The following is an 18,307-nucleotide window of genomic DNA, read 5'->3' as shown; positions in this document are numbered from 1 at the left end:
AAATTATGTCTTTTTTACCACTGTTATTTCTCCAAACCAAGAATGGATTAAATATTTATAGTCCAAGATTCACTTGGTCAGCAATAAAAGTGCAAGAAGAAACTAATCACACTTGCTTAAATTGCAAGAAAAATTAAAAATATTTAATTAGGATGAAGCAGTTACAGAAAAAAAATTCAATCAGTGCCACATAATTCATTGGCACTTGGTATTGTCAAGAAAACTCAAGAACTCTCACCACAACTCTAAAAAAGACAATCATATGCAATGGATTTCATCGTTTCTGGCTACTTGTGGATGTTAATGTTCATAAAATGAAACCACAATGTATTTTCCCACTGTTCTTTATTTTCCCCCAAAAGAATGGTATATAAATGCACTGCAACTTGAGTGAATTTGCACCTGATAATGGCACCCAAACATTGAAACTAGTAATATCAAAATAAGGAACAGCAGACAAATATTAAGTTCTTCATTCCATATGCAATGGAATCAGTTTTAAAGATAGGTAGCAATGACGCCACTTAATTTACAGGGGGGAAACAAATGCTCAAAAAATATACATATTCTTCCAAATCTTAACATTAGGTTTTCTAAGGATATGACTGGGCAGAGTGTATGGGATAATTAAGAAGGCCTATAATAGGCATGAAAAACAGCAACTATAGTACTCGACCAAAGACACCAGTTGGAATACCCGAAAAACTAACAACATAGACAAACCCTGACGAATCCAAAAGGCCACCTTATAATGATTTCATTCCCCTAAATAATTTGAGAAAAATGATATAACAATGAATGCTAGCCATCAAGAGAAAATCAAGTATTTTTCCAAAATTTATTTTTCATTTTCATTAGGAATTTTATGATCCTGTAATAAAATGTATTATTATGGATGTTGTCAATGGAATATTGATTTCCATTGATAAATGAACGATTCAATTAAATATTTATTCATCAAAACATGAATGCCATTACTGGTAAAAATATTGTTTTGCTAAATTAATGCTCGCACCCAAAAATTTCTGAGTATATACAATCAAATACTTCCCTCAGAATAAACACATTAAGGGCTTTGTTAGTAGTTTTATTAACTAAATACATGTATAAAATCCAAACAACCAGCTTTATAGCAAGCAGCAGTTATACAGTAACAATGCAATATAACAGAACTGCACATTAAAGTACATGAGTAAACTACATTTGCACAGTAAATAATTTGTACCAAAAGTCAGTACCCAAAATCTAGTTCATGTCATTAGAAAGAGAAAGGAATGAAATTATAGAGAGATTAATTTGGCAAGTGTGCATAAGAAACTTTAAATGGTTCCTAACTGATCAGGTCTCACAATTACAAAAAAACAAACACAAATTAGCTACATGATATACAGTGAGACAGGTCTTTCAAAGCAGGAAAAAATCAAGCATGATTTTATCAAACAAATAATTTTTGACATGAAGATTTTTATAATACATGGGGTATGCAATAATTTCAATTTGCAAAAACCAAGGTCAAAAAGTATAATTTTCTATCTTTCATTTTTGAAAAGTAAATTTTCAAGTATGTATATTTTAATCATTTCCAAAGCCTCTGTATATCGGGACCTTTAGTACCTAACTTGTCAGTAATGCTTAATTACAAAAGCAAGCAATCTGGAAATCAATCTTGCCAATGTTACATGCCCACTAATAATTGTGAAAAATGCAAGAGTCTGAGGTATATGACAGCAATGTAAATAAATGGCAAGCATATTAAAACTGGCAATTACACTTGAAGAAAATGTACTGTTTTCTATAACACACGCCTCATTTTTTCCATTTTTATATTAATACAGAGTAATAATTATTTTTCAGCATTAAAAATGGTATTACATTTACCAAAACTCTTCAGCAGTACCTATTTTTCCTGAACGCTTAACGTACATGAAAGAAAAGCATGCATCAAGGAAAATAATTTCCTCAGAACTATCCCAACTAATGGCTGCAAATAAATGACAGAATTACAAAAGTCAAGGATGAAATTCAACTCTTAAAATGAGGATTTCTCATAGTTAAGTTCCACCTAGTACAAATGTAGTTTCATCAAACATTATACTTAAAAATCCCCTGCAGGTATTTGGAATTTGTGATTTACTTATGGCAAGAGAATGAAGAATCTCCAGGAATACAAAATACCTAAGGAAGACTAGAACTTAAAAAAATATTATACCTCATATGCTGTTCAGAATATAGTTGGCAGCTGCCAATTGAATTTCAATGATTGTAGAATATACCATAAAATAAACTAACACCATTCAACATACTACACTTAAAGAGTTGCACACATCTAAAAGTTTGCTGCCAACTTAGAACAGGTCGAGAGGAATTTTAGGAGTCCTTGATCATCATTACTCATACACTCAAAATGTTTTCATTTGATGTTATATTCAATGTATACCAATATGATTTCACAATTGAGTAAATTCAATAAGTACAGAGAGTTACTGGAATAGCATCCATATGAATAATTCATATTCTTTTAATTAATAATTACATCAATTTTATCGTTTCACACTAGCACAAAATAGGTCAACAAAACTGCATTCAATCCAAGTAATGTAATGACTATGTTTATGTTCAAGGAAGATCCAAAGATAGACTGGAATACAATATGACTAACAAGTGCATAGTTTCATGGAACAATTCAAAGAACATTTTTTTATCTTGATCCCAGTTTAATCTCACTTTAAAACTCAAGATATTATTAAGACAACTTTTTGTGAAAACAAGACAAATAGATGGAAAATTTTAAATTAATGAAATACACAAAAATAATTACAAGGCTCATATAAACTTTATCTATAGAACTGAAATAGAAATGAAATTATGTAAAACAAATGTTAACAAAAACACTTAACCACCAGACATAAAATAAGAATCACTGATAAGTGAAGAGAGTTTTACAGGCTTCAAAAGTGATATACATGTATTTTCATCCACCTAGTGTAGAAAGTGATACCTCTTATTCTTTTGGTGTATACAATAATATATCCAACAACACAAATAATGGATTATAAAAAATCATCATATAAAAGCATATTGAAACGAAGCATTTTAAATACAGAACCATTTATATTCCTAATATTTAAAAATCTACAAAATACAAAATATTACAAGATCATAGAACATTTAAAATTATCGAAAACATGATCACAACAGCATTGAACATCAGGAGAATGAAATACAGATCACACATTTTCAGACAAATATCTAGGTCATAGACATTTTGCTATCTTTACTTAAAGTGACTTGCACAAAATAACATAAAAGTAACATAACCCTAGCAGTTACATGAAATTTTAATATGATGACTTAAACTCCCTATACTTAAAAAATACCTTTAATGCTCCCACAACATTATCATCCTTAAATGAATGTTCAACAAGACCTTTAGCTTCCGTTAAATAATGAAAATAGCAGAGAGGAAAAAAATAAATTTTTTATCTAAAAATAATACCTTATAATATCTGCATCATGAAGTTCTTTAGTTTGAAGTATCTGATGGTTAAAAAGCTGTATGCATTCATTACACGAGGATTTTTTTCCTCAAAAGAAATAATTTGGCACACCAAACAAGTTATGAAATTTCATGAAATACCCATGGAGCCAAAACACATGCCTAGGCAATACCAATTAATGAGACAGCTAAAAGCAACTTGTAAGTTATATTCTAGGGTCCAATAAATTTTAAGTTTTGATTTGAATGTTAAAATAACCTATGACTAAACCTATTTGTGAGACTGAAAAATTTAAGTACTAATTATTAACTCTTTTAATTATCATGATTTAAATCTACCAGAGGTAAAATTAAATTTGACAAGTGCCAGTTGAAGGATGTTTCCTAGGTCATTAGAATGTTAACATCACAGTGGTTTCGCATGCATGACCAAATAAATGAAATCATTTTATTCACAATAATGGCAAAATTCAGTTCAAACCTCTCAGAAGTAAACCATCAATCAGTCAAATTATATTTTGCACACAAAAAATTACTCGAGTTGAAAAAAACTTCATTTAAATTAGACAGCAAATCAACAACTGGTACCTGGGGATACTAGAACATTCCAGTTGATGACTTAGATACGCCTTGTAAAGGCAATTAAACAGCCTGCAGTGAACAGGGACCACAAGAAAATGGATGCCTCCACTTGGCATGCAAGGGAACGAAGGAATTGGAGGAAAGATATGAGCCAAGTGTTGGTCCACAAGTCCTTCTTCCGGTCTTTACCTTTGCCCCGCCCTCCAGCTGAGCTTTGAGTATCCTGCCCAATGATCTTGAGCTTCTTAAGGTATTCTAGGAGCGGAGAATGATCTTTGGCGAAGATGGGGAAATATTCCCCAATTTTCTCACGCCACCACCATGAAGGAGAAGATCTAAAAATATCAAGGAAGAATTATTTAATGAAACATTAAAAGGAACAAATAACTGTTCTTTCAGTTGGAAAACAGATAATATTATATGTTTATGCCTGCATCCATTGAATTTATGATACCTTGCAAGCTTTTGTAGCCTAGAGGCTTTCCTCACAACATAAATTTGACACAGGGAAGTTTTGATTATATTTCTACAAAATTGTCAGAAGCCATAGTTATAAGGCACATCTATGCCTTTTATCTAGCTTCATTGAATATGCTTCCACATAGTACAAAACCATACTCCATGACAAAATTCACACTTGTCTTATCTTATCATTCTTACACAACAGCCCTTTAACCTATTCGCTCTTCATTGTGAAACTGCCTTGGCCAATGCAATTTTTGCACCAACAGAATTTTTGCACCATTTCATAACCATGAATAAAACATGGGTCCATTGCTTCCCACCCGAGACAAAAGAATAATCAAAACAATGGATTCAAAAGGGAGAACCGGCTCCAAAGAAGTCGAAGACCATTTCATATGCAGGCAAGGTCATAGCGTTGGTTGTTTGGGATGCGCACGGGGTGATTTTCATTGACTATCTTGAAAAAGGAAAAACTATCAATGGCCAGTATTATGCAAATTTACTGCAATGTTTGAGCAAAGAAAACAAGCAAAAGCGGCCATATTTGCCTAAGAAGAAAGTGTAGTTTCATCAATACAATGCACCAGCTTACAAATCCGTTATTGCAATGGCCAAAATTAATGAATTAAAGTTTGAATTGCTACCTCATGCACCCTATTCATCAGATTTAGCCCCCTACGATTATTTTATCTTCACAAACTTGAAAAAATGGCTTGGTGTTCCAAGATTTCCTAACTCTGAAAAAGTGATGTCGGCAGTTAATGGCTATTTTGAGGAGCAAGACAGTTTTCAATATAAAACGGGTATCAAATTAATTGCTGGGATAATTTTATAGAGCTTAAAAGAGATTATGTTGAAATATTAATAAATTTTTTCCCAAAATTTTTGTTTTTTCTTTGTTGGGTCAGGTACTTCTGGGACGACCCTTGTATATTTTCTTGTATTCAATATAAAATAGAATGTTCAGGAATCCATAAAAACCATAAGCTCAAGGAAAAATTGTCTCGCATTTAAGTGGTGTGAAAATCTTAAAATTGATTTGCCTCAATGGAAATTAAATTTGGACTTATTTCTGTTAACTCACTGAAAGATACCAATTGGCTTTTGATACATAACTAACATTATTCCAAAAAGAATACATTGTTTCCTTTTTTACTGAGTAGGCAAAATCCTATATTTTTGACACGGACTTTGATTCAAACTACATATTTTAAGCAAGTTTGGATCAAAATAATGTGGTTGTACATCCTTCTTCTGAGAATGAGAGGCTACAAAACTGATGAATGTGCTTTGTAATTGATAGCGATTATAAAATTTCAGTTACCCCAAGAAAATACTTCCAAGTCTGGCAAATTTCAATTCATGAGTTACATTTATTTCAGTTCTTAGTTTCATATTTCTCAACATATGCAGCTAAATTCAATAAAGTCCCTGTAGTTCTAGCTCATCATCGGATCTCGACCATAGCTTCATGAACTAGTCTAAATACGGAAGATTTAGTTTCACCCATGAAATAGAAAATTGATTCAAAAACACAAACATTTCAATGTATACTTAGTCATGCCATTAAACATTCACTGAGTCAACAGAATCATAAAATCACCAAAAATGAACAATCAAGAAAATAATGGAAGAAATAGCAAAATGGAGAGCACTCACTTTTGTGACCAAGATGTGTAATGGTAATGATACAATGTTGCACGAATAAATCTTGGAGGGGCCTTGGAGAAGGGATTACGAGTTGTATCTATTAGTTGCAAAACTTCAGGTTGCCCATTTAGCAGCCGATATGCCAAGCTGACAATCCAAGGATTCTGATTGTACGTTTGGAGGGCAGCAAACCACATCTGCCAATCAAGCCTTGGTTGATGAGGAGCTGATAAAAAATAAAATGTCATGTTTAAACAATTATTCAGTTATTTTGAATGTCCCCTGCAATATATATTCTGCTTAATTATCAACATTTAAGCAATACATCAACAGTAAACACAGGAGGTCCTCCAATGCATGCTCATTACAGGAGTCTGCATACATACATTTCCCCAAAATTATTCTAGATTTTGCAAGCCACGTCACATCATTACCTAGCTTTACAGAGAAGATGGAAGATTTTAATTTTTCACTGGGCGGGTGAGAATCTAAAAGAAACCCACCAATCATGATAACTGAACTTACTTAAGTTTTAAGAACAACATAAATTTTACATAGTCCAAATTTAATAGGAAATATCATTACAAGATCATTAGCTATTCATAAAAAAAAGAAAAAAAATGAGGATACAGAGTTATAAAATATCACTCTAATATCATGCACTAATTTCATTCACTTCAAACTTCAACTAATACTCAATCACAATTGTTCTGTAAAATATCAACAGAACAATTTTCTGTCTCAAAGCAAGCAAAACAGTATTTGATATACTGGATAACATAACAATTTTCACTGAAATAATTATCATCATTCACCCAAGAATATCAATTTTGCAACTTAATGTAATGTGCAGGTGATGTAATTTATGCGTAAAAACACTGGATATGCTACAAGAAACTATCTTGCAGGGTAAGCAGGTTTCTGGGATATTTTGAAGTAGGCTAAAAAGTGAATGAAGGAGACTGTGAGAGGAAGTCGGTTGCTGACAATTGTGACTCAGAGATAATTTGGGCAACTGAGTTATTTGGAGGAAAGTGATTTGGGATGGTATGAAGTGTGATAGAGGATGTGGAGTGATAATATCTTCATTGTAACACAGGTTTCTAGTGTGTTAGTGTAGGCAGGCTAGGAAGGTTTTTGGAAGTGTATCAGCTCACAAGCTGTGGGTCTATAAAAAGCCTACTTTGGCAGAAATACAAGATCAAATAAATAAAACATAAATTTACTTACCAACGAAAGGCAGAGAGCTATTCACATCACCAGGCTTATATAGGAAATGATACTCCTTCCATGGGCCATCAATTACATATGATCCTTCGATGACAACTTCAGGGCGTCCCCCTACACCTGTCATTCTTCTGAATAGACCATAGGGATTACTTATTTGGAATGGTTCAACACGAGAGTGCCAATGCCTCAACAACATTGGGACAGTACTATTTGCTGAACTTTGCAGAACAGGTGGATGGATGGAAGCCAGTGGGATCTGTAAAGTGGAAAATCCAATGTTTAAGCTTTTTTAAATCAGGGATAAACCCAATTTTCATAAAATTCTTTTACTTCCAAGTTGAGAGGGGAACAATATACACAAAGAACGAGACCCACAATCAGATGGAAGGCAAAGATGCTTCCACTATGTGAATGACAAAATTCAACACAAAAGTCGAACTAAATAAATACTACATTATAATCACAAGTGTTTAAGACTGTACAGTGGAATGAAGAAAATAGGAGAAAATCCATAAGATTAGAAACTAAGAGGGGTCCAAATATGCATATTTTTATTAAAATGAAATTTTATGAAATACTCTTAAGAAATGAACCACTACAAAACTTAGGTATTTACTTGTTTATAAAGCAATTGGGCAATTTTGAGATTTTGGTAACACACCTCTGTACAGGATAATAAACGTGTTTTGTATGAGTGCTTACAATTTACATCAGCAGGTTTCACTGTTTTGAGAATATACTAACCAAAGATATTGAAAACAGGAAAACGGCCACACCCACATAAAACAATGTGGAAAAGAAGTTAGCAATTCTGGAAAAGAAGCGACTCGGACCATCCAAGATGGTTGCAGTGACTGCCTCGGCAGAAGCAAGTGCCAAGGGCAGTGCCCCCAACAACATTGCAGCAGGGACGGCTTTCCCGAGAGCACGATCAAATTCTTCTCTAGTGAATGCTAATAAAATAATACAAATTTTATACAGTTTTAGATAAGAGATTTGTAAATAGTGTTAACATTAAAAGCTAAAATTTGTTGAACATGATTTGGAGTTGCATCAGGCAAAAATGAATATTGACACAACTTTTCTTGTTGATATGGTTTGATATAAGTTTCCTTACTACTATTGAATAAATACTACAAGTAGCATACTATAATTAAAAACAAATTAAGCCCCATATTGTAAAACAATCATTATTAACTACACATACTATCAGACACAAATACTTAGTTGCCCAATCAAATATTCAATGTGTAATGATATGTAACTTACTTGTGTCAGATTCAATTGTATACTTGTCAGTAATACGGAGAGAAAATAGAACTTTAACAAAATAGATTAAAACAGCATAAACTCCCAAGTGCACAATTTTTGCGAGTATGGTAAGGAACCAGCTACTCTCTGATGACCGACCTGGAAGCAAGAATTGTTGTTATTGTTATGATACATGGAATTTGCAAATGATGCTCTTTTTCATTATTAACACTGAAATACACATTGAAAACATTCAAAAATACAATCAATTGCTGTACATGTATTAATTTAGAAATGAAAAACAACTATTGTTACATACCTTTGCCCTTCCTTTTCGTGAAGAAAAAGTTATCGTTCAGAAGTGAAATGCAGAGTACCATTGTTAAAAGATTAAAGAAATTGTAATTTCCAGTGATAATAATGGATAGCTGGAGCAATATCTATAAATAAAATAATTGGTTATTAATGGACTACTTGTCACAAGAGATGTACTAAGGTTAAGTCAACATTTATATACAGGGTGCAGTGCTTATCTCAGGACAAATTTCAATTTCAAGCCATATCGTAGTTCCCCTGGGGGTCACAATTGGCATTCTTGAAAGCTATAGGCATCTAGTTAACAGTCATAACCTTAAAATGGCTGAGATGTTTTGTAGAAGTGTGGAGTATAATCAAAGAACCGCTATTATCGAAAGTGTTCTCACTGAGCGTTCGCCCAATGAAATAGTTCGATTCTTCAGGTACCCCAGATTAACTGCTTACGATATTGTGGCTAAATATAATGCTACGGAGAAGTCTTGGGAAGGTTTCACTAACCCAGCGAGGAAACCCCATCCAAGGAAACGTGTGTCACGAACTGCAGCATTCGTCGAGAAGGCTTAGGCACTGATTTCAGAGGACCTGGGGCATTTGCCGAGAAAATTGGTGTCAGAATTGAATGTTAGCGAGTGAACAATGCGTCGTATGGCAGAGGAGGAACTATGATACAAGTTGTACACAATTATGGTGCGAAAATGCTGTCTGAGGCTGCCAGAACAAAGCGGATTGCTCGCTGCAACCTGCTATTGTGTTCTCTAAAAAATGAAGCTGTGGGACGAATCAGATCAGAATTTTCACTGTTAATGTGATGATCTACCAGAGAAATGATTGCTGACTTGCCCATGATCCAGAGGACGTCCCAAATGTTCCTTGAACAAAATTCTGGCTAGTGCTAACCTCCTAAGTGTTGTGTCCAGTGAGGGTGATATCATGCTGTCACATTTCTTTGAAAAATGACAAACTATCACAAAAGAAGTGTATCTCCAAATTTTGAAGAATGTCGTGAAACTGTGGAGGGTAACTGTGGCCACGGGGATACAATATGTCTTTCAACAGGACAGTGCACCAGCTCATACGAGACATATAGACCAAAACTGGCTCTCACATAACATTGACATGTTTACGTCAAAGGAGTTCTGGCCCCCCGCATAGCCTGGACTTAAATCCCCTCGACTATTATGTTTGGAGCGTAGCCAAAAGAGTTACCAATAAGACAAGGCACCCTAATATCACATCTCTACGCACTCCTATAATAGCAGCATTCGCGAATATGGACAGCGCTGTTTTCAAAGGTGCATGTGATCGATTCAGGACAAGATGGAGGCGGTCATTGAAGCTGAAGGGTACATATTGAGTAATGCTACTCTTAACAGATACCACTACTTGTATGTTAAAGGATTTTCATTTTCATTCGTATTTTTAAAAATACATTTGCTTTTAAACAAAAGTTTCATCTGTCTGGATTTCAGTACCGCACCCCGTATATTTTATATCTATTGAAACACACATACTCCAATCCTTATGAAAGAGCATTCTACGTTCACATAGGATAGTGAGTCAGCCTAAATAACAAGAGGATACCAGTTTTTCCTGAGACAAATAGCCATTTTTGGGAAATCACAAGCAACGTCATAAATAAACCTTTAATTATTCAATTCAAAAAATAAAAAGTTTTATTATTACCAGTAAGTTTACTTTGGCAACTTAAAAAAAAATCTTTAGAATAACCTGCTATGGAATTATAGAATAAGTTTTTATGGATTATATGAGTCAGTATTATTTCACAATGGTAATAATCAAGGAGCCCAGATTTAGATGAAAAAATCACATTCTCTTCCATTTCAAATTATGCCAAACTGTTGCCAATCTTGTGGAGAAAACACATGGACCTGTCATCATTGTAGGTAACCCACATATCACAGGAAGAATATGGATGCTCCCTCTAAAGACTAATTATTAAGGACAGTCTACCAACCAGGGCAGATTTTTCATGGATCCACTACCTAATTATCACTGCTATTTTAGGCCCCACCTAATGTGACAATGAGTAAATACTCTGAAACCCAAATCTCAATATAGTATTCTTCAACCTCATATACCTCTGCTCTCCCTTCATTCTAATCAACATGTTTATTCTTTTCCTATTCTTACCTTACTTATTCCACATTCTCGCCTCTATCCTGTCTTCGGGATTCCACTGCCACTCAAAATGTTCTGCATCCACTTTCCATGCCTTCCTTGAATTCCAGCTAGCAACCATATCTACTCCCCTACCAAGTCCTTTCCATCCATTTATCTTATCATACTTCTCCAAAACCAATTTTAAAAGCCTTCAATTTTCACTTATCCTCATACCACAATAATCAAAATTGCATACTGAACAATACTATGCTTAATATTAAAGCTCTAACTTGTCTTTTCTACATAGCTTTACTTATAGTTTGTCATTAAATCTCTCCTCTTTGTAGAATCTAATTTAATGAATACAATTATCCACTTAATGTCCTTATTACTTAGCCTATCTTCTAAAATACTACCTAAATACATGAACTGTTCCACCTGCTCAAGTGTACGCTCTCCAACTTTTGTTTATCTTAGCCTTCCTCTTTCTGGAAAACGTTATTATCATTGTTTTCTTTCAATTGATTCTCATTGCATACTTATCACCCTGATTCTGTCATTTGCCATGTGCTTAGAATTCAATACAATTTCCTGGCTAACTGGGAAATGATTGATATACCAAATGATTCTTCTAAGCATTATTTCCATCTATTCTTAAACTCTTCAGCTCTGAACAAATAATTTTTTTGCGGTATCTCATAGAGAGTGAATGGATTTTCATTTTTTACTTCCGGATAGTTCTTAATTTTTTGTACGGCGCACCAATTTCATCCTTTTTTTGATGATTCTCCTCATCCTCATACTGCTCTTTCATATCTTAACATTTCTTTCGCCTAAATATTTTCTAATAACAATATACTATTTATCTTTTTGCAACTTCTTCCTGCTTCTGTTTAAGTCCTTACATTTCCATCTTTCATCCATCTTCCTAACCATCTGTCTCCAATCCATGCTTATGATTCCATTTGGATAAAGGATTAAGGTGGTAAAGTCATACAATTACAGCAAATAATATTTAACTTCATGAAAAGTTTAAAGCCAAAATATGAAACTTATTCACCTGTAAATGCTACGACATACTACCCGTACTGTATACATTTGTGCAATACATATTTAATAAATGTATATAAAGTTGAACTGTGTAATCTGTCACTTACCTGTAGGTAGAAAGCCGTAACACGGACAGCACTTAGAGGGAAAAAGAAAAGGAAGGGCACAGCAACTTCAGTTACCAGAGACCAAATCATAGCAAGCTTCAAGAACCACTCAGGAAGATGATGAGAATACCATGCCACTGGAGTTGGGATGCACTGGGATTCAAAGTGCACTGAGAGAGCTAAATATGAGGCAGAAAACTTAATTACATTATATATTTCCAAAATTACATTTTTCTCAGAATTTTCACATGATTTAAATTAACATTAATACCATACAAAAAAGAACTCATCATGGAGCAATGGTTCTGGTTATAAAACCTTAAAGAAAAATTACCTTTCATTCCCCACCACACAGGACAGCCACTTGTAAATTTTAGTACACCAGATGAGAACATAAGCCGGAAAAGTAGCCATCGCACAAGCTGAAATGTGACTGGATTCTGATATAACTGACTTCTATTCCTTCCAGGTTTAACATATACCAGTGGAGCAACAAATATTGAGATGAAACCAGCTTCTAACAATAGGATATCCCTAGAAAATTTAAAGAAAAGGGGAGTGTTAACATGTAAAAGAGTATTTGTACTATTTGTCTATTTTAAAATGGACATCGAAATATAATGAATCATAGTTTACCTGAGACTACTCAGACTAAACAGCAACTATCTACATTGTACATGCACATGACGGAAGATGTCAACTTACCACTGAAACCACATAAAAGTTTGTCCAACTTGATACAAGGAATAGTACAGGACCCACATTAAGGTAAATGTCATAGCATTACAAAACTTCTGAGAAACCATCCTGAAAAAATAATTTAAATCATTAATGTTAAAAAAATAATAAACATTCTTTTAAGGGTCTGTGGCAAAATATATATAATCTACTCAGTCCAAGACGTTTAAATATGGGTTAATTTTAAATTTAAAAAGAGAGTAAATAGTAAAACTTAGAAAAAGTGCTTGAAAAATTAAACTATGCACCATAAAATACATTAATACTTTCTCACAGACAGTAATAATATAAAGAGCATTAGATAACTACACAATTGTGAGGTAATCTGCAATTTTGACCATTACTGTCATAGCTGAATTCAAGTAAGTTGCAAAGTATAAGTAAAATATTTTCAAAATAATGTACAGAAAATATTTTATTAGTTTTACTCCAGTTTTTTTCATTTCCTGGCAAACTACACTATTTATAACAGTGATAAAATCGATCCAACATCAATTCACTCTCATGAAAAAGGAAAAACAGACATAATAAGGGAAGTCCTAACCTCATGTAATACAGAGGAAGGCAAAAATTATGATTCTGAGTCCTGCTAACTACAGAACCCAATTTGCTGGGCCAGGTGTTACGAAGGAAGTTATGAACCGTTTCTTCAAGGTTTACCTAAATCTCATGACAACTTGGCCATGATCATTACTACTGGTGAAAAAGTTTGCTGTGAATTGCATCAAGACAATTACTTGGTGAATTCTCCCAGAAAAACATCAGTTTGAATTAAGGTTCGAATGCTCTTTAAATGTGGCAGTAGCTCTGCCATGTCGAAACAATGGTGAAAGGAACATGGTTAACTGCAATGCCCTCAATTGCGAAGAAGAAAGATCTAAAACAGAACAGAAAATCAGGTAGAGAAGAATCGAAGTGATAAGATCTCATGTGAGTGTCCAAACAGCATGGTCCCATGATTCTGTTTAGCTTATAGCTGCTGACTGTAGGCAAAATTATTTCACTCTCACTTACAAATATGTTGAAATTATTAAGAGAAGTAACGGTAAACTTTTAAGTGAATATGTTGCCTGAATGCAGCTGAACATAGATATGCAAGTAACCAACAAGGTTACTCATTTTACTTACACAAGACAGGCATGCAAAATGTATAATGTAATGATTTTCCCATACTGATACAGAGCTCACTACAACACAAAAAAGTAATGATTTCTATCCTTTAAATGCTGAATCAAACAGGGCACTTGTTTGTTACATGAATAACTTATCTGTGGCACCTAAGAATGACATTGTTTGGAAGATAAAAAATGATCTTATTGCACGGCAATTAGGGTGTTTTTACAATTATGAATGAGGGTATAAATTACCAAGTTTGTGTGCTTATTAGAGAGTATAGGGAGCCTTGCCCTAAGAATAATGTCACCAGGACAGTTAATTGACTTAGTGCATTCTAGTCAGCATGAATTTATATCTTTCACAAATGAGGTTGTGGAAGTGGTTGGTTAAGATATGTATTCTCAGTCCAACAGAAGTATTTCCATGACAATTGGTAATTTTTTGAAGAGTAAATCTGGGACTGACTGAGGTAACCGATTTTTAAATATAGTACAATATGTCACTAACAAGCAATTATGACTTCAACAATCTGATAATAACACTGTGCTTGTTCTGGCTAATTTTTTCTTTGGTACTAATATATTAAACATGAGAAAATTGTGACGTACACTCTCCAAGAGTGCAGAATATATAGAATGTTGGCGTGGCAAGGTTAAACCACAATCCTCTTCCTGAGGAAGCATGTTGCATTCTTGGTCATGATGGATTAACAAACAGAAGTGGAGAGAGGTAGCAAACGCTGCTGTATACCAGTTTAAAATGAACTTGCATCAGAACATTTCTGACCTCATGTTCTGATGTATCCATTTGGGAAAACGAAACATTCTGTGTTGTTTGCATTGTGTTGACGAGGTCTATGGTATTTTATATAATTAATGATCAATAAATATTATTATATCATAATATTATTATTATATACCTATTTAAAATTAACCCTCACCAGGGCAGATAGGGCTCCTGCAAGATTGTGGAATGAATGGTAAGAGTGCCAGCCATGAACACAATGAAATTTTGGCTAATAGCTTAACGCTTAATACCCAAGGAACACTTTAAGGGACAAACTAAAACCTTTAGTATTAAGAAATTTGTGTATTTTACTCTGCCTGTAACCTTAAATTATTATGTTCCACAGGTAGACAGACATAAATTAAGACAATTTTTCAAAAAGCGTAAGGATTAGAAGGTGATCTCAGGGACCATCAGTGAGTTATAGGTAGTACAGATATCCCCTAAGGTGAAGTTGACAGGGAAAATTTACAGATTTTGTCTTTTATCTAGCATTAAATGATCATTTAGGGGTCTACTTTAGTAATCAAGGCATAGTAGGGTGTAGATAGCTATTAGTGAAGATCAGCAAGGGAACAGGAGATACGCAGCACTTTTCAGGAAAATGATGCATTGAACTAGGAAGAAAAATCAAGAGGGAAAACTGCTAAACATAAATAGGTTTTTAAATTATAAAGGAAAGCTGAAGGAGTAAATCAGTTTGAGGTTCACCTTGTAGAAAAGGGATAGGGGGTGAAATTCTTTCTCAGTACACCCACCGATTGGTTACCCATGAACTTACAAAAACAAGAAAATTGTATTACATGGAATTGGAATGGAACAGTCCTGAGCTTACCCAGAATTTGATCCCAGGAACCTGAATTAATGACAGAATTATGAAATGTAATTGTGGTATATGGATTTTTAAACTAGCCATAACTGCAAGAAAAGGGCTTCTGGGATATAACAGACCAGAGAAAAAATGGTAGTTGATGGGGCCCATTCAAGTGTTTCAATTATAAACTACTTGTGGATTGCTCTCAAGAGAAGGAGAGTCAAGAACTGCCACTAATCTAACATTTAAGTTTGCTCCCCTCAGTTGGCAAAAACATACAAAGGTTAATCAAGGAATTCAGAGAATTAGACATAGGAACATCAAAATTGGTCTCATGATGCTTCTCTAAGTCTACAGGTATGGTCACTAACAATAGTTGAGGGAACCATTAAGGTTGCCAGGTATGATTGAGAATGAAATACACGGTTTGTATACAAAGTGTCAGTAACAACGTTTTCCTGACACACGGTTGAAATGCTTAATTCAGACCATCGGTTAAGTCTGTGCATGATCACAGATCATATTGGAATTGATTAGATGATAGTGCACACCATTGTCACTAAAAATTTGGCGATGCGAAAGATCTGTGCTGAACCCTTCCCAAAGGTCTTGATGGACGACCAACAGCAGAGTCAAGTGTCTGCTTGCGAAGACCTTCTGCAATGGTATCATGACAATTCCTTAACCCCCTTACAGTGCCAACTTGGCACGAGCAGACTATTTGCTATTCCCAAATGTGAAATCCTCCCTCAATGGACACCACCATGGGACCCTAAATGCTGTCAAAGAAGTTTGTAAGTGTACCCATTAGGACCTTTAGAAATCCACTTACCAGGGAGCCTCCGAATCATGGAAAAGCCGCTGGCAAGAGCGTGTCAATGCTAAAAAAATCTATTTTTCTTTAACTTTTATACAAACCATGTATACATAGGAGGGAAATGAGTGATGGATTGACCTTATCTTTAGCAATGAATGTGTTTCAACAGCATGTACATCCTCAATGTTTGCACTGAAGGAAGGAAGAGAAGACCACCATGTGTGTGCTATATGCTATAAATGCCATAATATACTGTAACACTCTATAGCACCTATACAGGGAATTGTGACAAAAATAGAAGAATGTGATTATAGTAATCAACACACATTCTGAATGTTTTACCTTTGGTTTTTTTACAACCCACCAAAATCAAATGAGGCCACTGGATATGTTTCCATAATACCACTTGATATAATTATCTACACATGAAATGGCTGATGGGCATGCTGGCTTAATTATCTGTGAATTTCTGTTAGGAATCCTAAATTAAAACATTTCTCAAACAAATGGCAATTGTTGGCCATTTGATATTACTATAGATGGCCAACAAAGATACAGGAAAGAATAATGACATAAATTCAACCCTAAACACACGTGTAGTGTGTGAAGCTTTAACAAGCGCGCATCTAACAAAACAAATACACCCGATGAAACACACGTACTTATGCAGAGACAAATACTAACCCTAAAAATGCAATTGCAATCCCCACAATGGCTAAAACATCCATCATGTACTCGGTATCCAACCCTAAATAAGGGGCAAACCACAATAAAGTGGGCTTGGTCAAAAATTTGGCCAACACTCCATTTGCTTTGCTTTCCATTTGAGTCCTTGCTGGAAGTACGCCATTATTTCCATAGAGTCCTGAAACGAAAGAAACTTGAGTGAAACGGCAAGCCTAAGAACAAATTGAAACTGTTAATCATATCGCTTTCGGTTTTCACTTGGCTCCATTTGAAGACGGCGACATGCCCGTGTAACAACGGAAGAAATGCCATTTTCTCCAAGCGGCTCGCCGAAAATAATTGTAAAGTAGATTGATTTGAAATATATGATACATTTTTCTTACAAGGAAGCACTCACTAATAAAAAGGGTCCACAAATTATGACTGACACTTACCGGGTATTTGAACGTAGAGAGACGCAAACGCAAATAAATACACAACACTGATACCTCTGAGATAGAGGTTTCTCGTGTAAACGATTGAAACCATTATGTTGAGTATTTTAATACTAAACACTCAAAGTTTATCTACACAAATAACTTAATTACTGCTTCCTACGCACACATCGAAAAATTGCCACCAGTCGCCACCACCACTACCTCCAACGTCTGCACGCTATTTCAAGGTTACCAACTTACCATGAAGCTGATAACTGATACCCTGATATAAGTTTCACGAAAAGAAGAAAAATTTTATTCCTGTTATTTGTCCTTAAGATTTTATCATTTTTTTTCAAAACAACATGCAGCAAGTATTTTTTAAGGTGTATGCATGAGAATGCAAAAAATATTATAATCATTGACAGAAGTATTTTATTTTTGCAAAGCCCCACACTGATTTTTTGAATTAGGAAAAACTCGCCTATAAACATGAATAAATGTACCAAAATCAGAATAGTTGGTACCCAATTTCTCATTTAATTTCAATATCCGACCCAAACTTAAATTAAATAAAAATATTTAAGGGAAAATTATAAAAAAATGAAGATTTTAATTTGTATGCTGTGAATCCTGAGAATACACTGTTGCCGGCGTTTGCCT

At 34.3% G+C, this 18,307-nt stretch overlaps 1 protein-coding gene across 1 annotated transcript; it reads right to left on the bottom strand.

Moving 5' to 3' along the window:
- Positions 1–1,071: 1,071 nt before the first annotated feature.
- LOC139687108 (lipase maturation factor 2-like) lies at positions 1,072–17,862 on the bottom strand. The gene is made up of 11 exons (XM_071584223.1): positions 17,663–17,862; positions 17,226–17,406; positions 12,976–13,077; positions 12,605–12,804; positions 12,271–12,449; positions 8,994–9,114; positions 8,693–8,833; positions 8,168–8,376; positions 7,424–7,679; positions 6,203–6,419; positions 1,072–4,413 (listed from the first exon to the last, which is right to left on the bottom strand). The coding sequence occupies exons 1-11, from the start codon at positions 17,754–17,756 to the stop codon at positions 4,116–4,118; spliced, it is 1,998 nt and encodes a 665-aa protein (XP_071440324.1). The 5' UTR covers positions 17,757–17,862; the 3' UTR covers positions 1,072–4,115.
- Between the last annotated feature and the right edge of the window lie 445 nt (positions 17,863–18,307).

This window comes from Hetaerina americana, unplaced genomic scaffold, assembly GCF_022747635.1.
Source record: "Hetaerina americana unplaced genomic scaffold, ioHetAmer1.1.p SCAF_17, whole genome shotgun sequence".
In the NCBI taxonomy this organism is placed as follows: Eukaryota; Metazoa; Arthropoda; class Insecta; order Odonata; family Calopterygidae; genus Hetaerina; species Hetaerina americana.
Note: the sequence above shows the minus strand (reverse complement) of the source record. Positions and strands in the feature narration are given on the sequence as shown.